This window comes from Theobroma cacao, chromosome 4 (assembly GCF_053813885.1).
Source record: "Theobroma cacao isolate CCN51 chromosome 4, ASM5381388v1, whole genome shotgun sequence".
NCBI lineage: Eukaryota > Viridiplantae > Streptophyta > Magnoliopsida > Malvales > Malvaceae > Theobroma > Theobroma cacao.
In genome coordinates this window covers 795,791-821,653 of record NC_142642.1, presented here as the reverse complement: position 1 = coordinate 821,653, position 25,863 = coordinate 795,791, and the positions used below count along the sequence as shown (strand labels likewise).

Genomic DNA, 25,863 nt, shown 5'->3' with positions numbered 1-25,863 from the left:
GTGCTATATTAGTAAGGTTCGATTTTCAATAAGATTTTACGATTTTAGGATTAATAAAGGGGCAGAAGTGAGAAACATCCTCCAACTGAAAAGGCAATCTGGAAGAAGCAGGGGAAAGAGGAGAATTGAGGGTCCACTTGGACGACAAACCGAAGCAGCAGAGGAGACAAACTAATTGCTCATTCCTGACGACAGAAAATACGAAAAGAGTAGCAACCTGGAAGCAAACATTTAAATCCAATTAGCTTTTTAACTATATTGGCAGCGCCACAGTAACAGCTATCCTTTCACATTTCATAGAATTACACAACGAATACATCAAAAGATTTTCTCAAGGTTCATCCTTGCACGTCATTACATTTCAACTCTGCCTTCCCCTTCTTTTAAGCTCCCACCAAAATACTTCTAAACTTTCCTGGTTGAGTCATCTAACACTAGAAACTAGAATATCAAAGAAAAAAACAAAAAATGCCTCGTAATGTCAATTTCTGAAACTTCTATGCCTTCACTGCTGCAAACTGCCCTTGCTTGGGGCCACATATAACTAAAACCAAAACCGAGAAAGTAGACAACACCAGAAGGCCTGATAAAACCACCAAAATCCCTCAATTCTCACATTAAGGAGATCAATGATCATTGGGAGGTATTATCCCATCTTCATCAGCTGGAATCATACCTTCCTCCTCATCTCCAAAACCTGTACGAAACCCATTAGCATATCCTGATCTTCCCCGATCCTTCTGAGAATCACCGTATGATCCTCCAAAGTTGTCCCTTCCATTACCACCACCATAAGGTGACCCTGACCTCTCACGAGGAGGGCTCCGCGAAGCCACAAAATTTTTGTGTTCCCTTGAATTCTCATTACCAAAAGGTGGCCCACGCTGTTGTGGTGGGGATGACCGACTACGTTTCATCATTGCCTCATGAAAACTCCGCGCTGGGGAACGTTCACGTCCAGCAGCTCTATCATGCCTGTCCAGGCTACGACTCCGGCTGCGGTCACGGCCACTGCTTTTATTGCGATCACTCCAACCTGCAGGACTTCGACTTCGACTCCGACTCCGTCCCTTATCATAACTGTCATGGAAACCACGATCATACCTGCTCATACATAACAACAGGGTTAATAACATAGGTGAACTTAAACAAGTTCCATTCCAAGATTGCAATGATTTCTAAATTCACTACTGAAGCATGGTGTGGGAAATCATGTCCATCCATACTTTTGCCATGAAGAATAATGCTCTGCTTTTCAAAAAGAAGCACAATGCTCTGCAACAAATCCGGCAGCAATTACAGAACATTATATTATTAAAATTCCAAACCCCAGTAAACAACAGATATAAACTCAAGATTGCACAGTTGCCCATACCACAACCAACCCCCCCCCCCCCTAAAAAAAAAAAAAAAAAACCCTTAAAAGCAGCACCAAAATAAACTAAAAAACAGCTATATGTATCACCAAGGAGCCACCTTAACAGTTAGTATTTGAGACTTTACCAAGAAGCCACCTTAACAGTTAGTATTTGGGCCTTTCAACCTGTAGAGCCACCTTAAGAGTTAGTATTTGGGACTTTCAACTTGTAAGTCTAATGTTTAAACCCAATGAAGGGAGGATGGATTTAACTAGATTGTAGAGCACTAGCGATGCTGTATAGCTCAAGCTTATTGACCCCCTAACGTATCCAAAACAGAAAAAAAATAAAAAAAAAAACAGAAAACACCAACATACCTGTCACGAGACTCATGGTCATATCCACGTCCTCCACTTCTCTCATGCCAGCTAGAGGAGGATGTAGATATTCCTCGACCACCCCTTCCACTGTCCCTTCCTCCGTACCCTGAATCAGTACGTCCGCCACGTCCCCCATCACGGCCACCAGAACTGGGGGCCCAACGTCTAGGCCTTCCCATCCCACCACCACGCGAAGCCATGTCACGAAGTTCTGCAGGAACCCGCTGGTTTGCTCCTTCTAGAACTTTGATGAGATCTGAAGCATACTTTGAATCTTGATCACCAAAGAATGTGTAAGCCAATCCGGTTGCACCTGCCCTTCCAGTCCTCCCAATCCTATGCACATAATCCTCAACTCCAGTAGGGAAGTCATAGTTGATTACCACCCTGTGAAAGATTAATTAGTTTAACCATTACCACAATATATTTACACAGCAGATGTAATAAAGTCACCAAGAAAACATTAAGGACCAAGAGTGTCCAGCATTAACATAAGTTGCTCCTTTAAAAGCTATAGACGTATAAAGCAATGGAACTATGCGTCGGAAATCCCAATCCCTACCTAATGTCTTTAATGTCCAATCCCCGAGCAGCAACATCAGTAGCAACAAGCACTGGTGACCTCCCTGTGCGAAATTGACTCAGCACATAGTCCCTGTCAGCCTGAGATTTGTCTCCATGGATGGCAGCAGCTCCAAACTGGCGACTAAGGTTGCGAGCAAGTTGATCACACATCTTCTTGGTTGAACAAAAAATAATAATCTTGGATCCGGGCTCCTGGGAGCGCAGTATTTGCTCCAATCTTCTGTGTTTCTCCATTGGTGATAATACTTCAACATACTGCAAGATAACAGAACGTTAAATTTCTTGGCAACTATGTCATAAAAAAGCCACGTACAATCATAACTACTATTATATAACGGTAAAAATCCCAAATTTGCTAGAACAAAATCAGAATTAGCAGTAGTGGAGTTCAAACCTGTGTGATAGACTTGTTTGCCACAAGCTCATCAATATTGCCAATGTTGACCTGAACAGGATTTACCAGTAGATCTGCTGCAATTTTCCGGACTTCCCTTGGCCATGTTGCCGTGTACATGAGAGTCTGCCTGCGAGTAGGCACTTCTTTCACAATCTTCCGTATCTGAGGTTCAAAACCCATGTCCAACATGCGATCAGCCTCATCTAAGACAAGGTAAGAAACTTGATGGAGGCTGATTTTCCTCATCTCTAGAATATCATTTAATCGGCCAGGAGTGGCAACCACGATATCTACTCCTCTCTCAATCTCCCTCAACTGAGGACCCTTTGGTGCTCCTCCATATAAACACTGCACAGAAACATATGACAACTCCAGTCAGTAAAAAATCATGATTCTACCTTCACCTTCAAAAGACTTCTAAGTTAAAAAATTATTGGTGGATGATCCGTAGAAAAAATTATAAACATTTATCATTGAAATTGGAAGACACTGAAAAAATGAAAACCAAAAATTAAACAAATTGAAGTCCTGACTCAGAATGGTAACATACCGTGCAACTAATTCTTGATGACTTCCCAAACTTGAGAGCTTCATCTTGTATTTGAGTAGCCAACTCCCTCGTTGGTGACAATACTAGCACAGTTGGACCCATTTGAGGTTCATTACGGCAACGCTTGAGATGAACAAATCCAGGAATCAGGTAACCCAATGTTTTCCCAGATCCTGTTTTAGCAATGGCCACTATGTCTCTACTTTGCAATGCAATTGGCCACGACTGAGCCTGAATTGGAGTCGGGGCAGAAAACCCAGCATTATGTACCTGTTAAAAGCAAAAAAAAATCCAGCAACCTCCGTGAGCAGAAGCACTGCCCTCAAGACTTATGGTTGGTTTTCTTTTAGGACTTATAGAGGAAAGGATTATGCCAGAAGAAGCATCATCCCCCATATGCATGCGGCCAATGCTTGCTGATGCAAGCTGGAACAGGAGGAGGCCTCTTCTTCCGTTTGGACCGAGTGGCAGACTGAATCATCACCAACGGCAGTCCTGGCCACGAACTTGGACTTTTCAGAAGCCCTTCCCAAAAATTGGTCCACCATATAAGGGCGCCCCAAATTATATGCAAGGCCCCCCACAGAGGGCACCACAGCGTACGACATTAGCTCCTCCACGGAGCAAATATCGCACCTGCGACAAAAAGTAAAGATGGCAAAAGAATTAACATGAGTCTGATGCTCAAGATTGGGACCTCCAGCAATCACAGAACTTTGCACAACAAACATTCAACTCGCATAGTTCGACTAACTTACAAGATTCAAGTCCACCAATGTTGCATAAAGACCAAAAGAATGAAAGAGAATCAGAATAGCGTACCTCTCGAAGTATCTCAGAAGGTAAGCCAGTAGCTTCAAATGATGTAAAAGGCGCGGGCACTGCATCTCCCTGACAAGAGTTCAGGGAAAAATAATTTGAGTCACAAGCGATAGTGATACCCCAAGCACAATGAGATTCTAAGAAGCCAAACTCTCTGAATACACATAGAAAAGTGAGATGATTAATATACTATTTTTATTGTCGCCTAGATACTCACAGTTACTGTTATCTCATGCTGACGACGATAAGCATCACTAGACATATTACTTCCTGCAGCTGCTGATCCATGTCCCCTAGTAGAAGATCCTCCAATCAAAGAGCTGGCAGTCCCATTAGGGGTATTAAGGGAATGAACTGGTCCACCTCTTGCATTCTATTGCAAATTAAGACAAAACAATTAATCCTACGTAGAAGAAAAAAGATATACACCTTTCATAAATTCCCACTTCAGATGCTTGAACTTTTGTAATTTCGAAAAACCCAAGCTTTAAAAATTTTAATAGTCTAATATAAAAGAAAACAAGTAGCTAGGGATAATATGTAAACAATAATCAATGACATGAATCCAGGTCTCAAAATCAAATGTGACAAAACTGAACAGTTTACCCACCAGAGAGAAACGGGACTCAACAAGTTAAGACAAATGTACTATTTTTCAATTTTAAGTAAGGGCAACAAGAAAAACTGGACCAATCAAGAATCAGATTTAGAGGACAGAACTAGAACAAATACCTGGTTACTTCTTGATACTGGCTCAAGTTTTGATACAGCATTGCTGCCTCTTCCATACCTATCATTCTCCTTGTCAGGACTATACCCACGACGCCCTTCAGAAGATTGCTGAACTTGAACTGAAGAACTTATAGGCACAGCAGAAAACTTTTGGACAGAATCTATGCTTGTAGGCCTCTCATATTGGGTGACATTGGTTACTGGATTCCAAAAGTAGAGATAACCAGTTTTACCATCAACTAGGCCTTTCCATGGTTTGGGAAGAGTGGGGTCTGGCGGAGCATATCGTGGTCCAGCAGAAGAGGCAGTCGCAGTGGCAGCCATAGCAAGAAAAGCCACCAATGAAAATCTGCAAACCCAAAAAATTCTTAAATACACAAATGATAAACTAATAAAAGGAACCATTATGATAAACTCTGAAGGTAAATTTCTTGGAGAACCAAAAACCATGAATTTACTCTTATATAAAATTGATGTTGCATTTTAGTCATATGCTTATTATTAATCAATTGTTATTTTCACGTTTTATCATTTACTATTGCATTTTAAATAACTTTGTAGGAAGCAAATAAACCAATGTGAAAAAATAGATAGCAAAAGAAACAACAAACCGACCCTTAAAGCAAATAAGAGCTTGGGTTCTAAGAAATTAAAGGAATATAAAAGAAAATAACTTCCACGCCAAACCAAACAATACAAAACAAAAATTGAGCTACGTAAATTACCTTTAAACTGCCTTTTCCTACTAATAAACAAAATACAGCTACAAAAATCAACGCAAAAGCTTAACAATCCTAAACACCCAGAACCAAATATGTCCTAAAAGGCATAAAAACGGAGCTCAAACAATCTCAAAACTTCAAAAATAATAAGAAATAACTCCAATAATAACATCCAATCAGATCCCAGATACAAGACCAAGATGAAAACCGAATTTTTCTCATCATATTTTATTAATAAACAATCATAACCCTAACCCTAACCCTAACTTAAGCAACATCCAAAAAACAAAATCGGAAATAAAAACGATAAATCAGAATTTAGAACCCAAAAAATCAACCCTTTTCATCGATATTTTGAAAGGATCGAGATGGGCAGTCCAAAAATATGAAAAATAAAATTCAGATCTGAGAAACTCAGGGAGAATTGAAGGATCGAAGTACCTGACGCTGTCGTTTCAGGGAAGATGAAGCGAGATTAGCTTTCGCTCTGGTAATTTAAGTTTTTCTTTGCTTTTTTGCCTCTTCTTGGATCCTTGTCTCTCTCTATCTTCTCTCTTTGCCGTGTCTTGTGAATTGAAGAGAAAAGGGTAGAGAGAGAAAGTGAGGCGAGGAGGAGAAGGAAAAGGACGATCAAAGGTGGATATTTATAGCAACTAACAATTTTTTTAAAAAAAATATTATTTTGTTTTTATTTTATGTATTAAAAAAATATTTATTATGCATCAAATAACTATTACAAATAATTTATGTAAAAAACGTTTTTGGGTACATCTTTTAATCTTCTAGAAAATTATAAATGAAATATTCAAAACTTAAAATTTATTCTAAATAGTAAATATTATAAAATTGTAAATCCAGTGATATAATGTATGAAAAATTTGGCAGTGGTTAAAATCGAAGTTACATGCACATGGACACCTGGCTTTTTTTATGTGAATATATCCATAAATGGATTTGCCAATAAAGGAATTCCATGTTTCTTGTTCAGGAAAAGACAACTTATTTTCTATTGCCATAACTAAAATCTTACCTAAACTTGGAAAAATAAATATTGCTTTTATTTAATATATTTATAATTATTTATTGCTTTTGTACTAATCTTCACATCATATAATTAACATATTCTTGGGTTTATGCTAATTGGATTCGTAAATAAAAATTTTATTTGTTCGGAATAACCTATGATTTGACTCAAATCTACCTCAAGGTTAGGACCAAGACAGAAATCGAATGCGTGTGGGGTCTAATTCAAGCAAGCATTTCGTCATTTCGTTTTCGAGGAAATAGAAGCCCAGCCGACGTGAGAACCAAGTAACGTGACAACAAGGCACAAGCGACTTTCTTTAGGCCTATTCAAATCCCAAGCCCATTTAAGCTCAAGTTGCTCTTTGAGAAGATTTGAGTTGCAGCAATGGTGGTGAGAATCCCAGGCCAGGAAAGCTACAGGCTCAGCTTCCAGCCTATGAAACAAATACTGCTAAACTTTGCTGAACCTGTTTTTGAACAAGATCCTATGAACCATGATCTTACAAAGAGTAAAAAGAAACTCGAAATTACGACCATTTCCTCACTACCGATCATGTTCGTTTTATCATCCCGACAAAACAAGACAATCTTACCATAAAGCATTTTTCTCCTCTGAGGAACTCACAGAAACACACATTCGATTCCACATCAGAGAACAAGAGGCAAATAGAAAGCCTTGACTGCATTTGTCCAACCTGAGCAGACAGATATAACAAATACACAGCATATCTTTCCTAATCCAGGGCAGAGGACAGAAAAACACATCACACTTACAGCACAAGTGCACCAACTCATCTACAACAAGCAATATGATCTTCTGATATGAAGGAAAGTGCCATCTTAATTAATAATAGCCTTCTGGGTGGCATAACACACAAATGGCTCAAGCTTCATATGCTTCAAACCATGAGCATACTCAAGTAAAATGGAAAGACACACAATGACAAATATATTAGTCAAAACTATATCCAACAACTTTCCTATCAATTTTAAACAATTCGTTTCTCTTTGAATTTGATGCTAAACATGATTTGGAAAAAATTTCCGTCATTATTCCAATGTTATGTTCGGACAATATTGAGGATGCAAGAAAAAATAATTTTGAAGAAAGTATCCATAAATATGCTCCTTCAACTGAAATCATTGATTCCTTGCCGATATACATTTAACCAGTTCTAGTATACGACAATAATCAAAGAAGAGGGACGATTCTTTACCCTCAAGTCCATCTCGATGATGTCTGTTGCTACCTGCAAGGTTATTACATGGACTCCCACCAACAACAAGGTCGAATCCACCAAATGTGTTCATCAATTGCTCTAACCGATCACCATTCAGTTGTTGCACATCTGGTATGTCAATCAAAGTCCCTTTTTGATTTGTTTGCTCCCACCAACTCCTAACAATATTTCTATTTACTTCTGATATCTCAACTGATACAACATTCTTCAAAGGTATACCAAGCCGGTGGAGGGCAACCTCTGCACCACCAATCCCAGAGAAAAGCGATAGGAGATTGATACCACCGGGGAACATGTCTTTTAAAACTGAGAGATGGTAAGCCACTGTGTCAACCTGAAATAAATTATTGTATAAGCAAAGCACCACAAGCATGAACTTCATGTATCTTGAGACCAAAGAATTACCCCAAAAAGGTAGGAAATAGCACGGGAAAAGCAAAAAAGAAAGAATTAATTCAAATTTAGTTATTACTTGAAATGCTTAAACACTTAGCATTCTATAATTATTTGCAACCTAAGTTACATGGACTCGGTTATGAACATCTGAAAATGGTATGTATCCAGGTGTCTGACTTGCCTTTTGCTTAAAATTTTGGACTTGTGGAGTCAGCTAAAAAGGATCCAAAAGCAAAATAAAGGTACGTGGATATGTATGTGTGTGTGTGTAATACTTTATACAAATAAGATTTCTTTTTATTTACCCTTATCCAAAAACAAAAAGAAAATTCTTTAAAACCTTCGCAATAATTTTAAAGAAAGCCTTAACTTAAACCTAATCTCTCCTCCTTTTCTTTTCTGCGCTGAACGCCATTCTCCTTTTATTATAAGCCATGCAAAATTTAAAAGAAAGCCTTAATTTAACCAAATCTCTCCTCTTTTTTCTTTTCTGTGCTGAATGTTGTTCTCCTTTTATTCCAAGTCATGTGACCCAGTCACAAAATTCTCCCTCCCTCCATTTCTCCCTTCTTCTTCTTCTTCTTACTATCGCAACAGTAGCTAGGCAAAGGGCAAAAAGGGCACATCCATATCTTCAAAGCCGTGTCAGACACATACCCATACAAGTACAGTGACCTTAAATGCCAAGTCCATGTAACAGAGTTTGCTACATTGATGACATTCACATATTGTAAAACCAGTAATACACAAGGATTTGCCAAAGGACATAAAAAAGCAGGGACACACCTGGAACGAGTTACCAAGTGATTTATATCTATCAGTCCGACTAATTCCTCCTCCCCTTGTGTGGTTTCTAGGGAACCCCAAAAGCATTTCCACTTCATCAGGTTCAAGTGGAGCAACCTTATTCCTTCCAACCCAGACCAGATTCCACTTTCGGCATTCATCAAGAACAAACTTTTGGACAGTCAAAGGTGGCTCATCACCATGATTTTCAAGTGCCTTGCGGATCCTGTCTGTCAATTTTGCACTTGCTGTGCATGTTTGTAAGCAGTTCAACTTTGTTCTTGTGTCCCAAGAAGGCCACCATTTCCTGGTTAATGGAAAAGCATCATGTATGGTGCGAGGTGGAAATGGAAGAAGGGGAAATCTGTTCTCCAATGGCAGATTATGAACATAGCCCCTTTTCCTTGCAGAAGCACAAAAATACTTTGAATCAACAAATTCTGGCTCCACATCATATAAGAAACGTGAAATGGTTTGCCAAACCCCTTTTGGAGCGAGTGCGACATTCTCATAGTAGAAGTAAGGAGGCCCAATAGCGGCTTCCGGAAGTGTTCTATGAGTTATCTGGACTATTTCAGTAGGGACCCCAAAACCAATCATTGGATTTGGAAGATGAATCGCATCATCAACTCCATCAAGAAGCCTTTTTTGAAGCTTCATCTGCTTCTTCTTTTTCCACAAATCATAGTCCAAGTTTCGCCTCTTTTTGTGATTAGAGTCATTGCAGAATGGCTTCTGTTAAATCGGAAGGAAAATTATTGGTGTAAATTTTACTGAAAATAAGACAAGGAAAACTAGAGCAAATTGACATATACTGTTAATTAAAAGGAAATAAGAAAAGAACAAGCTATAAAAGATTTAGAAATTCTTAGAATAAAGAAAAAACCTACCTTGTCTTCAAGGGGAAAAAGTGCATCAGCAGCCTTAGCCATTTGAGCAGCAGATATAAAGTCTGTCAACTCTGCAATTGAGGAGTCTGGACCTGAAATATTTAAAGAGTTAATGTTAAGGTATGATCTGATGTAACAACTACACTCCACCTCTTACAACTTAGATAAGGCCCTAGGATTACACCTAAAAGTATCACAAAAATCTTCTCCTATATAGTTTGAAGCCCAGGGGTGCCACCTAAAATGTTCACAGCTTAACACTTGGGTTTCTCTACAAGCCATTGGGGCAAATTCATTCCTTTTGTCTAAAAAGCTCAAACCATCCACGGGCTTTGGAAGTTGCAATTTGGACACCTTATAATCATGAATGATAAAAATAATACTTGGCCTTTACATTATATCCTGCAGTAGAACAAAAATGACAACTTATTTTCTTCCTTTTGTAATATGACAAATATGAAAGTTCAGCATCTTCAATACATGCAGGTAAATACGGTTGAACTTCCTGGGATTCTTTTCCTTTCCAACTGAAACTTTGATAATTTATACTATCAACAACAATAATGTGCAAAGAAACACATACCACATCTCTCCATAGCTATTGAAGCCTCAGCCTTTGAGTACCCCATTTTTGTCAAGAACAACAATTTACTCTCCTCATCAGAATCAGGATTCATGAATTCCTGGAACATAGAAATATAAAAAGCAAAAACATACATGGATCATCTGCAACTAAACTACGATTAAAAATTCTGTTATTCTGTAATATAGATAATTATTCAGTAGCTAAATTACAGCATCTATATAAATGCAAATGCAATGACTGAAGACCACATTCTATTCATCCATGCAGCTAGAAAAATAAAAAACACAGCAGCTCTTTAAAACTAAAATAGATATGTCTAAAAATTGAGCAAATGAAATAATAAATGTAACATTGAAGTTTAGATACCTCATTCTCAGAAGAACTATCAATATCTGAAAAGTCATACAGAAAGCTCCATTCATAATCTGATGAGCAGTTACCAGAATCAGCATGTTGCTGGATGGGAGCAGATTTTTCAAGGGCCTGAAAATTTTAAACAGGTCATTCATGACGGCACAGAGAGGGCAAACAACTCCCTTGCATGACACTCCACCAACTTGCAAAGACAATTCTACTTGGTGAAGATTTGCAAATATCACCTAAACCATTGAATATGTACATTTGCTATTGCATCAAAATCAAAATTCCTATTCAAACAAACAGGTTTTTCTCCCATACAAATCTGTGCTTCAGAATAATGTCCACTAAACAAAGGGACTAGAAACAAGGTTAAGGTGTATAACTTACTGAATACGTCAATAGAGTCTCCAATATGGAATCTGTATTTCTGTCTCCTGAAGATATAGAGAGCAGGATCACAGATCTGTTGAGATGAAAACTGATGTCTAATCAAATGAGAAAGGACCATTACCGTTTTCCTGAACCACTTTGACAACCATTTGTTCAGAGAACCCCATCCCTACAAAATGATCTATCAATTTGGAGTTGGAAGAACTAGGCGATGAGCTTGCCTTCAAACCGAAAAGGGGAATCAAGTATTAATATTGTTATAAAATCTGCATTACACTAAATTTAACAGTAAAAATTCTGCCAAGAGCATGTGCAGCAACTTTTTAGCATCATGATTCATGTACCCTATAAGCATCTTGGAACTCACCGAGTTGTGAAGGAGAGTTTCAAGTATCAAATTTGAGTTTTCCTCTCCTGGACAATAGTCAAAGCAGAATTATAAACAAGTTTAAGGTTGAACCTTGTGCTCTAAGTAAAAACGTCCAAGAAGCTTTACCATTTTCTTCAATTGCTTTGGCAACCATTTCTTTCGAAAACCCCATTCCTACAAAATGATCAATTACCTTGGAATTGGAAGAATCTGCAGACAGGCTTGCCTTGAGACAGTAAAAGTTAACCATGAGTTAGTTACAAAATTACTTTTTCTTCACCATTATATGCCTGGAAAAGTTTCAAGAAACTATAACAGAGAAGATTAATTGTCTGCAAATATAGGTAGCATATTTGAGCATAATTAGGGTAGATGCTGAAGTCAAAAGGGTAAAGCTCACTGAATAAATGCAAAATTTTTACTGCACTGGAGGCTAATCAATAAAATTTAAGCCAAGCACATCAGTTATATCACCAACTAAACTGAATATCAATGACAGATTCAAGCTCCTTATAGAAGAAAAAGTTCAGAAAGCAGTACATGAAAAGTAGAGGCAAATTTACGGAGGCCTCCAGTAAAAATTGCCTAAAAGGTCAGCTAATGCTCCATTATTTCAACTAATTCCCATAGGAACTCATCAATTATTGATAATTACCAAATCTATAACATTTCTTTGAAAATTACAAATCAAAGAAAATTCCATCACACACCATCTTTATAACCATTAAAACAATTTGCAAGTAAATTCCTGATTAGTGCTGCAACTGCAACACTATTCCAGAATGGCACATGCACTAATTGCATTGGGGAGCATGTACCTCTGCTGAGCCCGAAACAGCTTCTCCGGTAGGAATTGTCACCCCTGAGTGGGAGGCGATAGCATAATTATCGATTTCCAGCTCATCTTCAGTATCCCAGTCAAAATTATCACCACCGCCACCAGAACTGTTACCATTCTGCACAAATTACAGATGAACACACCATGCATGATATCAGAATACATTAAAAAAACGAATTAATAATTAAAGAATAATCCATTTCATTTCTTTTAGTCTGCCTAATAATAAAACTAAGTCTCGTTCATAAATGAGACCTTGTTAAGAAATATAGGAAAGATATTAAAATGACAGCACAAAAATTTTGAAAAAAAAAAGAATAAAACTAAAGAATACCATTTTTCTTGAGCTACAGTACAGCCCAAGAAAAGTTTCTCAACCTGTAAAAGAAACAAATGAAGATAGGTCAGAAGCTAGGGCAAAATATCAACTATAAAACCATAAAATTAAACAATTTATCAACAGCCAAGCCACATGTAAATTATCCATGCCTTGCATATGGAATTTGGTAATATTGATAACGGATTGAAACTCAGTCAATCTCCTAGAGAAACATAACTGCAACAATAAACTAAGCCTTTTTTATTTACCTAGAAACAACCATATCCTTGGTAATCTATGCAAGTTCAAGGTCCCTTTTCGATAATCTTCACAATCAACAACTAAAACCACAAGATATTTTACTTCTAGTCATTTGACCAAGTTAAACACAAGGAGGCTTAATCATCCACATTACCAAGAGATTAAAGAACCCCAAAAGGACATTATCTACAACAAGAGAGTAAAGGTTTTGTGTACTAAACCTCAAAAAGTCTATACAGAAATTATAAGTTCGAGTCGTAATACTCTCTTCTTACATCTCAAGAAACATGAAAAAGATCAAAAATCAGAAAAAATAAAAAAAAAATAAACAAATAATATTTTTAAATTAGTTTATTAGATTAAATTTATAAAAGATAAAAGATAAAAGATAAAAATATAATTTATAAGCCTCATTTCTGTTAAATATTATTATATTAAAAACATCGAAATTAGCATATAATACAGATATATGATCGACAAATAAACCGTCCGCACAATATTCGATGCCAAAATTTGACTCCTCTTTCCTAGCTGCGAAACTAAACAAGAAAAAACGAAGTATAAAACTTAGTTGAAGCAGCAAAAACAAATCGTTTCTCGGCAACCAAACAGGAACAGCAAAAAAAAGAGAGAAAAGAAAACGCATTAGAGAAACGCCTAATCCTATAGTTAACCGATAACTAACTCTCGAATCAACGGAAACAAGCAGTAATTAACGCAACCGATCAATTCGTTAAACGAAAAACACTTACTTCAACGAATCCAAAACGGAGAATATAAATCTGATGCCGAAACTTTCTTAGAGAAATACGATAATGCAGTTCATCTCCTCAACAAAAAGTCTTCCGCGCGGTAAAAAATTTCCAAAACGATGATAAAAATGGAGATTTGCACCTAATTCAGAGCAGAGCCGAGGCATGCAAAAATCGAAAGGGATTGAAAAAAAAAATGGAGGTTTTAGCTTTCAACAGTGAATTAAGTTTGAATCGTTTTTGAGAGAGAAAGAAAACAGAGACGCAACGAAATAGAGGGAGCGACAGAGTCTAGTCTATTTGTTGCGGGAATCGCAAATTTTTTGAGGGGCAGTAAATAAAAGGGTAAATAAAATCTCACGCGATGGTGCAATCGCTTTTTCACCGTATTTGACTACTGGCCGTACTCGTAACGCAGTAAAAATTTGCAGCTTTTGTTGTGTTTTTGCTGGGTCGGCCGCATGGAACACTCGTGCTATCGCTAAGGTCGTTGCTTATATAAAGTAGATACTCGATTTAATTGAATTTGATTAAGATTTTCCATATAGTAATAATTATTTTATAATTATCAATAAATTTTTTACTCTTTTGGTTGTGATTTTGTTTTTCAATTTTGATTTTCTAACGAATTTTCGCAATTATTTCGGTGAATTGCTTGAGATAAATTAAAAATAAAATAATAAATATATATATATATATATATATATATATATATACGTGTTAAATTAACTTTTCTCTTCTTTTGTTGCAAATTGACAAGACGTACAAATGAAAGAGAAGTTTTTTGATTTAGGACATGTTTGGTTACTGAAAATTTAAAATTTTCTTTAACAAAAAAGATTCAGATTTATGGATGATTAAATAGTTTTTATAACATATTTTAAAGGAAAAATAAACGAATTGGTGTAAGATAATAAGAATACTGGGTGGGTGGTTAAAAGATGATTTTTTTATTTCCAACTTGAAGAATAGAAAAACATTAAGATCTTAGGCTTTAAAGTTTTGAATGTCAAAAATTCGTTTTAATTATAATAAAAAATTAATTTTTATTTATGTTTCAATGAAAATAAAAAAATATGAAAATAAAGAATGATATTATCCAGCACATTAAAAGAATCGATACAATATAAATTTAAAAATAAAATAATAATAAAAATATTTTATTAACATCATTCATACTTAATGAGTCGAACATGTTTCTCAAACCAAACATGCCCTTAAAGTTTCAAGAACGGCATGTGATCATGTCTGCCTTTCCTTACTTTTTCCTTTGTCATTGTGCTAGATTCTTACCTTTGCTTTGAAGAAATAAGTAGGGGTAAAATTGTAAATTCATAACAATGCTGAGTTGTTATCCACCCTCCATTTAATATTTATGCAAGTTGTACCATGTAGCATACTTATTCATATTTTTATTTATTTTATCGTAACCGTTAATTTATATAAAATATAATTATTAATTATTATAATAAAATAAATAAGTTAAATAATAAAAAATTTGAAGCTATACATAGGTATTTATTAATATAATACTTACTAATAAAATTATAATCAATATAATATTTATTCTTGAATTTGATGATAATTATAAATTAAAAAAAAAAAGTTAACTAATCTTAATAAATATCTATAAATTTCAAGAATCTAACTCTTAAAAAAGATTAAAAACTATAAGAAATTATATAAATTATTTATTAATGTTATCATTTTACAGTGATTTTTATAGAATATATTTTGAACTCAAGATAAAAGTACAAAAGTCAACTCACAATACTATCGAGCTGGTTTCCACCATCCACCCAATATCAATGCATTGATTGACCTGATTTGCATACCTTTCTTGATCTTTTAAATTAAATTGAAATTTTAATTTATTAATTATAATATTACTTTTTAAATAATAATAATAATAAGAATAAATAAGTATTAAAATTATTTAAATTTTGTTGACATTCTTTACGGATCATTCATCAAATGAGTGTGAGAAGTTGAATCAGTCTAACCATGTGAAAGGGGCATAGGTTATTCATTCCATTTGCATGAACATGGTAGGTTGGCCGCTTCAATATGGTAAAGGGTTTAATTTATATACTAAGTATGTGACAAAGGGAGTACATGAATAATCAAAAAAAGAATCTATGGTTGTAAAAATACAATTAGGGAAGGACTAAATTTGGTATTTCACTAAATTTCATATTCCTGAAATGGAATAAAGTTGGTGTGTGAAAGGAAATTCAGATTCTGTTTTTAGGATTCTCAAGACTTTCTATAAGAAGCAAGAGTAATGGAATAGTGGACTTTGTCGTGATGGAGAAATAATAAGACAATATGCTTGTTTGGCCTGGTTTACTAATGCTACTATTTATAGATTAAGATGACATATAAAGAAAAAAAATTATATTTAATGCATTATCTTTTCTTTAATTTGATGTAAATAATTTCTTAAACACAAAAATCCTTTCTTAGAATAAGTTTCTAATTATATCTTTAACCAATCTTTTATTTTAAATTGTGAATTTTATAAAAATATATAGAATTTATATAAAAAATTATCAATAATACAGGAGAGAATCAAGATAATCATAATTGTAATTTAATAATATTGTAATCTAAACAAATCTCGTTGATTTAGTTTAGAATCTGTCTAATTGATATTATTATGTTTACACTTCAAAGAATTTCGCTACCTTAGGATTGTTATAGTTACGACTGTCGTTCACCACCAGGGCTTCGGATCGTCAACTACCCTATCATCAAGTCACCAATTTCCTTGGCCTTCCAGCAATAGGCAAGCCTCGACCCCCATAAATGGTCTTATGATTTTGCAAAGACTTGTGTTTTTGGTAAACAGTTGTCCGAGCTTTGATCATTATTACTATACATGTCAAAATGGGCCTGATCCATTGAGTTAATCTATTTTTTATAAAATATGAGGTGGATTGGGCTTAAAATTTTAAATCCATATTAAAATCGAGCTTAAATGGACTAGCCCACTAAATTAGAGAGTTAGGGTGGGTTAGAGCAGGCCAGTCCTATAGGTAAAAAAAATTAATAATTTTAATTAATTTAATAAATTAATATATTTAACTATGTAAAATTAATAATTTAATTATTAATAATATTGTTTATTTTATATATTTCGATGTGTTTAATCTTTACTTGTCAAATTAATAATTTTAATTTATGAATTAAATCATAAAATAATTTTATTAATAAAAATTTATTAAGTAAAATTATAAAAATAAAATTTTTAAAAAAATAGGTTGACCCAACCAACCCATAGATTAGCAAGGGATAAGCTAGGTTGAAGTTTTGATGGTCCATATAAAAAATAAGCTAACCTGACCCAATTCATATTTTCTTAATCCACAAGGACTTAGGTAGGGCCGGGCCCGGTTAACCCATATTGATAACTCTAATTGCGACCCTTTTTGTACGGAGGCAGCCAACAAGGTTATTTTATCGAGTTCGTTAGAGAGCTGTCTCACACCCTTAAGTATTCTCTCCCTAACCACCTAAAGGGGATATAATAGGTGTCGTTATAAGTTTGGAAACCAAGTCTTGACACCATTCAGGAAATGGGTTTTAGTAAAAATATCAACAATTTGATTTGAAGGGAACACACGACTATGATGGAAAGTCCCTCGAGTAAATTCATAACATGGTAATCAATCTCAATATGTTAGAGTGTGCCTTTAACATGACAAAGAATTAAAAAACAAGAAAATTGAGATGAATAATGAGCTTTCGTAAATTGATTGATTATATGAACAACATAAGCAAAATCGCATTGAGTCACTATGAGATAGACCGAACTCCCAACAAGTTGGCAATATAAATTAGAATCACGAAGAAGAGTATCATCCATCGGAGAAAGTTTAACATTAGAGTACAAGGCAGGGGAGAGATAGTATTGCAATAATGTTAGCTCGAGAAAGTAACTAGAATGCATACTTAGCTTGAGAGAATAGTAACCATCATGGATACTTCAAGCCTCAAGAAATAACTAAAAGAGCCAAGATCTTTGATTTCCAATTGCTGACTAACCTATTTGAAATAGTAACATGTTCTTCCAAAACATGACATGCCTAGAATTAGTAACCTATTTGAAATAGGATCTCATACCCTTGTGTTCAAACCCAAACTAAGGAAACAACAAACACGATCACAGAGTTGTAATGACACATGGATGCTAGCTGATGGTGTATTTTATTTGTAACAAAAAGAACGACTTGGACAGGACACTATTGACATAGAATTTTGACAAAATAACAGAAAATAGACAAGACTTTGATACCATGTTATGAAAAAATAAAATGGTATAGAGTGTGTATGGCAATTTCTTACGATTTCAGGCAATGGGGTAACATCGAATGCTTTTTCGTAAAAGGATAATGGTGGTATAGTGGTTGTGAACTTCGATGGATGCTAGCTGGTAGTGTTTTTTGGGTGAAGAAAGGTATGACTTAGACAAGACATTATTGAGACAGAATTTTTAAAAATGATAAAAAATAAATAAAAACGACTTTGATTCCATGTTACGAGAAAAAAAATTCTTGTATTTAAAATTATAAATTCTATAAAAACGAATGAGATAAATAAATAGACGAGATTCTCAATAATTTAGAAAAGAAGAGATTCTCTATAACACGATGCTTTGAGTGTCGTTCAATAATCAAGATGCCTCAAAGGGTCAGGTCAGTCTTTGGTTGCATCATGCATGGCTCTGAAGACACCGAGAGAAATTTCAATGGGGCTCTGGCCTGCACTCGGGCTGTTAACTTCCGAGCTGTATGGAAGTGAATGGAACTGACGAACGGAAGCTGGGCAGACTCAGAGGTTATATACACTGAGGACGCAGAAATCTCTTGACAGCAACATACGCACTGGAAATTTTGGTTCTATGGAAATTGAGTGATGAGATGGAAACTGGGATATAGTGTTATCTTAGTTTGCCAGTAAGGCTAATTATAATCTAATTAGCATTGCCACAAAGGAGAGTCTCACAACTTCCCTAGGGGTAGGTGAGGCATTTGAAGTTGGAACCCCAAGAATCTGAGAGAAAACATAGATCCTACAAAGAATGCAAGAAATAGGTACATTTGACAGACTCAAGTGTAACTATTTGGTTGATTGTGTTAAAAATTATTAACTCAAGGTCCAACCATTGATGGAAGGTCATGGAAGAACATATTTATTCACAACCAATGGATTGGAACAGAGCACCGAGCATTACATGTCCCTTTACCCAGTAAATACCCCAATCATAATCAAGCTGATCGGTGCAGGGAAGAAACAGAACAGGCAGGTGTATGTCAAATGTACATTAGATGAAAATACTACAGATATGATACTTGCAAAACACAATTACAGATTCCAACCATTTGCTGCAATTTAAGAGCCCTAACAACATAATGTTTGCATAGCCAAAGCAAAATACAGCAGCCTCTAAAGTCCACGCTGTCTGGTTGAAATTCAAGGGAAGAAACAGGCTAGTCATTTAGATAACTTGGAAGATAAATAAGGTACAGTAACACAATTCCTTTGCCCCTGAAGATAGGTCTTTCGATTTAGAAGCCAAGGAAGGGGCATTGCTTTCGAGCATGTTCTGGTATTAGCTTGGCCAGAAGCTCCAAACTCACTCCTTTCAGCTCTGCAATGTCATCATTGGAAAGAGAAGGATTCAGCAAGCAACAATTTTCATATGTTTTTATTCAAAAAATAAAAGTGGGAAAAGTGACAAACCTTGAGGTTTAAAGTTGAACAGTGGAGGCAAGGGGCGCCCATTAGGAAGGTGAGCATTAGGATCGCGAAGTTCATCAAAAAATGGATGGATACAGGCCTCTAACTGCAAATGAAAAGCAATCATGTCGTAATTTAATTTAAAATAAAAATCGAAATCATGTGAAAGTTGCATGGTTCCACAAAACATTTTGGCAATCACATTCCCCCATTTAACAGTTGTTTAGTTCAAGAGGGCGCAAATTGCAAAGGCTTAAGTAAGTGTCCTTAGACAATCTAGGTATAGAAACAGAACAAAGTAGACCTGGTAATTTTGGACATAACATGTTAACACGACACGATGAGACAAGGAGTTAAACATGTTTGAATTTAGTCTTAATATGTTTCGTATTTAATCTTGTCCAACATGTTTAATTAAAAATTTTCATGGCTATAAAAATTTTTCGTATCTATAAAAAATTTTCGTATCTTAACGTGTCAAACATGAGAAACACGTTTAAACACGTTTAATTAATCGTATTATCGTATTTAAACATATATACGTGACACGTTTATCAATCTGTTAAAAATTAATAGTTAAAAACTATTTTAACCTTAAATAATTTTGATTTGGGTGTTTGGACTTATTCATAGTTAATAATGTAATTAATGATATGTACTTAGTTATGGATGAAAATTATGAATGATTGTAGTTATTATTAATATTTTAAAGTTAGATGTTAATAGGAGATTCTATCATATTACATGATAATAAATTTTATATATGTTATTTATGTTAAATTTTATTATATTTGACGTTATTATTATTTTGATTTTTTATACTTGTTTTTATAAATATTGATTTTAAATTTAAATAATAAAATTATATTTAATTATAAATTTTTTTATTTAATCGTGTTAATCGTGTTATTAATCGTATTATATATTGACACGTTTAATAAACGTGTCGTGTCATGTTATACGGTTATTAAATGTATACGTGTAGGTGTTTCAGATTTAAGACACGAATATTATTCATGTGGTGTTCGTGTTCAATCTAAACGTATTTCATGTTTAATTGTATTTGACACGCTTAGAACACGAAAACACGAATTGCCTGGTCTAGAACAAAGTAACCATATCATTAGACATGAACAGCATCCTATAACGGTTTACTTTAAAAATGTTAGTATTTGACTTAAACCTCAATATTTGTATGTTCTAAAGCACAAGAGCAACCAAGTTGGAAATACTTACTGCAGTGCACCTCAGATTTGGAGAATATTGGAGAAGTCTTGAGACGAGATCAACCGCTTCTGGAGGCATGCGCTTGTGGAATATCTGTTATAAAAAATAGATGGATTAATTTGCAACAAGGTAAGAAGACCATATTTAGTGAAAAATGGTAAACAAAGAAACCATTGTGCTCACTTTATGCCAAGGATGAGCCTTGATTTGAGGGAATTTGAACTCTGTATAGTTTGGATTCATGCATTTTATCTCCTCTCGAGTTGGAGTCCCAAGTACCTAAAGGAACTTTAATTCAGTTCATTTAACTAATTAACAGTGCATCATATTTTTGGTGCATTTAGAGATACAAATTCTACCTCATGCCACCAAGTCCAAAATGAAGATTACCTTAATAATCTCAACAAGCTGGTCAACTCCACTCTCACCTGGAAAGAGAGGCTATGAAATTTGATAGCCAAAAGAGAAAAAGAAAACATTCATGTTTAGATTCACTTTCTACTTCATACTTAGAACATAACTATAATTTTCTAGCATGTAAGGAACCTGTCCAAGAAGCAATTCAGCAAGGACACAACCAACAGACCATATGTCAATTGCAGTTGTGTACTCTGTTGCCCCAAATATGAGTTCAGGTGCTCGATAGTAACGAGAACAGATATATGATATATTTGGCTCGCCTTTGACCTGTTATAAGACAATGAATGATAAGCAACACACACACTGCATGAATAAAAAGTAGTGCAGTTTAGATATAATGAGAAAACTCATGCATGAAGGCAAAGAAGCACAATATATAGCAACAAGTCAGAAGATCAGGTACACCACCAGCCAAAGGATGTAATGCCTAAACCATGCATGGAACCTTTATATAAGAATTCAAAAAAAACCAAGATGACTCCACGCATGTGAAAATTTTAAAAGTGAAAAGTTGGATTTCTTTTAAAAAGAAAAATTCTTTCCTCGTATGAACAATGAATCTAGGCAACATTGTAATTTCCAAACAAGAATTATGACATTTTCAAGAAGACTATACCAGAACTTTTGCACTTCCAAAATCACAAAGCTTGACCTGATGAGTATGGGGATTAACCTGCAGCAACACATTTTATTGGTGAATATCATTATCATCTAATCGTAACAAGGGACAAAAGTGAGCTTCAGATACAAACCAGAAGATTCTGCGGTTTAATATCCCTGTGGCATACACCTACACCCCCATGGATATATGCCAAAGCTCTACAAATCTGCCGAAAATTCAGTGCATACATAAAAGTCATAAGATCAAGCTACAAGTCCACAAGATGCCTCCACCATTGCTAATCTCTCATAAACACATAAGAGAGCTAAACAGGTATTAAATGCTTACATTTAAACCTCATATCATAGTAGGACAATAGAGTGAAATAAGCATTATCATCAATATAACATCTCTTTTGTACCACCTGGCTTTTTTACCATGGTATGCTAGAACCAAAAATGCAGTTGAAATTTTGACTAAAGTTTCATAATCTAATTAAAAATCAAAATCAAAGAGGATAGCCAACTGATAATCATTCTAGTCATGCTAATAAATGCATAAGTCCACCCATAGCAACAGTAATGATTGGTGATTATATATTACATTTCCTGAAATCCCCATAAACGTATTCTTCTCCACTTTTAGCATACAGTGGTCCTACTACAAATCATGTTTCAACTCTTGCACATGGGTCAAGCAGAATATGTAGATGGCTTAGAACTGTCACCTGGTATGTGTAGAGTTTGACATATATTAGTGGCATTCGCTGATTTGCTCTACTATAGTGCTTTGCTACACGATATACAGTCTCAGGAACATATTCAAGCACCAAATTAAGATAGAGCTCATCCTTATCAGTCGTTGAAAAGAAACAGTGCTTGAGTGACACAACATTGGGATGATCAAGTAGGCGCATTGTTTGCAACTCGCGGTTTTTATATCTCTTGTCCTGTAAAACCTTCTTGATTGCTACAGTTTCTCCACTTTCTAGACACTTAGCCTGCAATACATACATATATAAGGATGTAAAACAGCATTTCAAAGCTTATGATAGAGGCACCAAACCAAAGCCCCTTGCATTGATGATTCAGAAGGTGTAATAAAAACATCACCTGAAATACAATTCCAAAAGATCCCTGACCAACAACACGCTCAGCCATATAACTTATGGTCTGCAGGACAATGCACAAAGAATTTAAGATGAGGAGGTGTAATGCACAGGAGAGGATTTGAAGATAGAAAAAAAAAATGTATTAACCTAGAGTACTAATGCAAGTTGGTTTCTCCACAACTACTTACTTCACAATGAAAGTAAAATTACAAAGGTGAGAAGTTGTAGTCTTAGATGAGATAAATTAGATATTCATTCATATTCAGATTGCTAGTCATTGAAATACAAACCATGAATCCAACTCCAAAGATCCAGTCAACTGATGCCATTACATAACACATATAAAATATGTTACAAAGTATGTACATCTTGCAGCAAGTTCAATATTTTTCAGTCTGGCATGCATTTCGCATTTCTCATAAATAGAAGCTAATGACCATGACAGTCAGTCCCAACATAATGTTAGAATAAATTACGTGACAAATAGAAGAATGATAATATGATACACTGGCTTTTATTACATGTAGAATTTATTACAATTACATTTAAGAAAATTTATACCTGCTTGGGTTCACCATTTCTACCACCAATAGTAGTAACTATAATATGTCCTGTTTCAGTTCCATTTCCATCTACCACTGTTGCTTCCATTTCCTGACACAAAAATTTCGGTACATATAGAAGAAGCGTGTGCCATAAAGACGAGAAAATACATCACATAGAGATTTGCTTGAAGAAACCTTTTCAACTTTCTCATCCTTAATCTTCATTTCATTGATCTCCTCTGGGAGTTTGTCGACTAATGTAGTATTACCTGTAGGCTTTCCAACCGCTGAAGTGGCGGCCATACCAGTTGAAGCCATGTCTGATAATTATATACGTGCTATGCCGGTTCACTAGCTGTATTTAAGAAAAGCATTTATAACCCAATATACAAAAGCAAGACTATCTAACTCTTGAACAATTTCGATAAGTCAGAAAAAAAAAATCACCATTGAGCAGAATATAGCAATACAGAGAAACTAGGGTCTGCCATTGACTGTTTTCACTTGCAACACACAAAACAGCAAACAGTTTTGTTCGAATGCTAGGAGTGCCTAACTGATGATGCAACAAACATACTACAAAAAGCAAACAAATTTCACAGCACTCTGACACTCAAAGAACGTCCACATATCCCCAAAAAAAAAAAAACCAACCATATCACTTAACCATGAAAATGCCAAGGCTCTTTCCTAAAGCAATACACAGCATTGAATCTCAGTAGACTTCAACTTACTCCAATAATATTTTCCCTCAATCCATATGCATAGTGGCTCAACTACAATATTTTGGATAACCAACAACCTTAAAAAAAAAATCATTTTACAAACAAAGCGCATCATTAAAAACAGTGCATAAAACTTTTCACTAAAACACAAACTTCAACAAAAGCTTACATAATGGAGCATTCTAATGTTTAAGTACACACCAACTATCAAAACCCAAACCTTCCTTTTTCCTTTCTTCCATTTTCTCTCCATCCAAACAAAACTTCCAGAAAAGAAAAAGAAATATAATTAAAAAAAAAATGTCTAACCTTTGAAGCTGCAGATTCTCTCACATTTTGCAGACCCTTTGATCCCAACAAGCAAAACTCTACTAAGCACTTTAGATTTTTCTTTTGGCTTTAAAAATGGAGTCTTTGGAGTTTCTGAAATGTTTTTCTTTTTTCTTTTTTTTTTTCCTCTCAAAAGTTTGACTTAAGTGAGACTGTTTTTTTCTCTCTCTTTGGATGCTCTGTGTTTTTTTTTTTTTTTTCTGATTCTGAATCGAAGCAGAGCGGACTGCAAACCGATTCCATTCATTCCAGTTTAACGTTAGTTTTGACGTCCGTGCTCAGGAGTTTGGTTCCACACGTGGCCGTGGTTGGTTGGGTAATTTCCTCAGTTACGTCATGGTGTTGACCGGCACTTGATAGGGAGAGATGACAGCGTGTTGTCAAGCGTACGATTTGGTTTCCTGGGAGCCCATGGATTGGTTCATGATGACGGGGAGATGTAAGTGGACGGTGGTGATGATGGGGAGCATGGAGAGCGGTGTCAGAGAGTGGGTTTTGCTCTTTTGTAATGGAAATGGGGGGGTAATGCTGTTGTCAGAGGAGCTTTGGACAATCCGAATCACGAAACGCCAGGTCAGCATGAAAATGACAGTTGGTTCAGTTCCAAAAACTGCCCGTTTGGCATTACTCTTTGAAGCCCAAAAGAGTCCCTTCATTGGGCCTAATACTACCAACAGGCGTCTTCAAAGCCCAAAACAGCTGCCTTATTTGGGCTTGTAGACAAGTGATAGTAATAATTTTGGTCTCACTTATGGGAAGGTAAACTATATGCTGACATGGTAATTAAATTTTTAGGCAACTAAGTTGGTAGAAAGGTGAAAAAAATCAAGTTGCTAGCTTGATTTAGATCTTCGATAGATTTAATAAAGGCATAATGCTCAAATAAATTTTTAAATTATTTAAAAGAATTTAAATAAATCATTATTTTTTTATTATATTCAGTTAAATTTTTATATTTTTATTTTTAATCAAATAAACCCTTATAACTAATGATTGATTAATTATCATTAATCAAAATACTATTTGTCATTTTATATCCACATGACACTGATATGACATTGATGTGAAGAAAGAAAAATGTCACATAATCATATTATCATATCAAATTACTATGTTACGATATTATCAATTATGATATGTTGGAATGCAACATCATTATCAGTTATAATATATTAGCATGCTACGTCAACGTCACGCGCATTTTAATTAACTCAATCATTATTCATAAGAGCTTAATTGAATTAAAATAAAAATATATAGACTTAATTGAACGTAATAAAATATAAAGATTTATTTAAATTTTTAAAAATAATTTAGAGACTTTTTTAGATATTATATCTTTAACAAACAATTACGTATTACACTCTAAAATTTAATTTAAGTTTAAACGAATTATGAAAT

At 35.0% G+C, this 25,863-nt stretch overlaps 3 protein-coding genes across 4 annotated transcripts; all 3 read right to left on the bottom strand.

Annotated features, from left to right (window-relative positions):
* Positions 1–218: 218 nt before the first annotated feature.
* Positions 219–6,173, bottom strand: LOC18600784 (DEAD box RNA helicase family protein). The gene is made up of 9 exons (XM_007031450.3): positions 5,988–6,173; positions 4,825–5,173; positions 4,310–4,465; positions 4,093–4,161; positions 3,271–3,540; positions 2,718–3,068; positions 2,301–2,578; positions 1,736–2,125; positions 219–1,104 (listed from the first exon to the last, which is right to left on the bottom strand). Exons 2-9 carry the CDS (start codon positions 5,146–5,148, stop codon positions 627–629), a joined length of 2,316 nt encoding a protein of 771 aa, XP_007031512.2. The 5' UTR covers positions 5,149–5,173; positions 5,988–6,173; the 3' UTR covers positions 219–626.
* Positions 6,174–7,602: 1,429 nt separating this feature from the next.
* DRM2 (domains rearranged methyltransferase 2) lies at positions 7,603–14,073 on the bottom strand. Its single transcript, XM_018120159.2, has 12 exons — positions 13,762–14,073; positions 12,764–12,807; positions 12,410–12,547; positions 11,718–11,817; positions 11,589–11,635; positions 11,343–11,442; positions 11,219–11,265; positions 10,838–10,954; positions 10,469–10,568; positions 9,886–9,977; positions 8,996–9,730; positions 7,603–8,147 (listed from the first exon to the last, which is right to left on the bottom strand). Exons 2-12 carry the CDS (start codon positions 12,764–12,766, stop codon positions 7,713–7,715), a joined length of 1,914 nt encoding a protein of 637 aa, XP_017975648.1. The 5' UTR covers positions 12,767–12,807; positions 13,762–14,073; the 3' UTR covers positions 7,603–7,712.
* Positions 14,074–19,064: 4,991 nt separating this feature from the next.
* Positions 19,065–24,696, bottom strand: SK13 (shaggy-like kinase 13). 2 transcript variants are annotated; one of them, XM_018120218.2, is made up of 13 exons: positions 24,442–24,696; positions 23,603–23,758; positions 23,424–23,516; positions 22,864–22,923; positions 22,479–22,751; positions 21,903–21,977; positions 21,767–21,823; positions 21,277–21,417; positions 21,121–21,171; positions 20,914–21,009; positions 20,740–20,823; positions 19,507–19,609; positions 19,065–19,414 (listed from the first exon to the last, which is right to left on the bottom strand). In XM_018120218.2, exons 2-13 carry the CDS (start codon positions 23,723–23,725, stop codon positions 19,332–19,334), a joined length of 1,239 nt encoding a protein of 412 aa, XP_017975707.1. In that variant the 5' UTR covers positions 23,726–23,758; positions 24,442–24,696; the 3' UTR covers positions 19,065–19,331. The 2 variants fall into 2 exon arrangements, with proteins under 2 accessions (XP_017975707.1, XP_007031505.2); XM_007031443.3 differs by having other exon boundaries at positions 23,603–23,762; positions 24,442–24,695.
* Positions 24,697–25,863: the final 1,167 nt, after the last annotated feature.

Bases quoted from the DNA above. Each gene is read 5' to 3' on its own strand.
- SK13 (XM_018120218.2), bottom strand. From the start codon at position 23,725: ATGGCTTCAACTGGTATGGCCGCCACTTCAGCGGTTGGAAAGCCTACA. The intron at 22,752-22,863 runs GTGATGTTTTTA...TATGTATTGCAG, and splicing joins CTTTTGGAATTGTATTTCAG to GCTAAGTGTCTAGAAAGTGG. The intron at 19,415-19,506 runs GTTTGTCACTTT...ATGACATTGCAG, and splicing joins GTTCAACTTTAAACCTCAAG to AGCTGAAAGGAGTGAGTTTG.
- LOC18600784 (XM_007031450.3), bottom strand. From the start codon at position 5,148: ATGGCTGCCACTGCGACTGCCTCTTCTGCTGGACCACGATATGCTCCG. The intron at 3,069-3,270 runs GTATGTTACCAT...GTTTCTGTGCAG, and splicing joins CATCAAGAATTAGTTGCACG to TGTTTATATGGAGGAGCACC. The intron at 2,579-2,717 runs GTTTGAACTCCA...GTTATCTTGCAG, and splicing joins CAAACAAGTCTATCACACAG to TATGTTGAAGTATTATCACC.
- DRM2 (XM_018120159.2), bottom strand. The intron at 11,266-11,342 runs GTAATGGTCCTT...CTATATCTTCAG, and splicing joins CAAAGTGGTTCAGGAAAACG to GAGACAGAAATACAGATTCC. The intron at 10,955-11,218 runs GTAAGTTATACA...TAAAATTTTCAG, and splicing joins AGACTCTATTGACGTATTCA to GCCCTTGAAAAATCTGCTCC.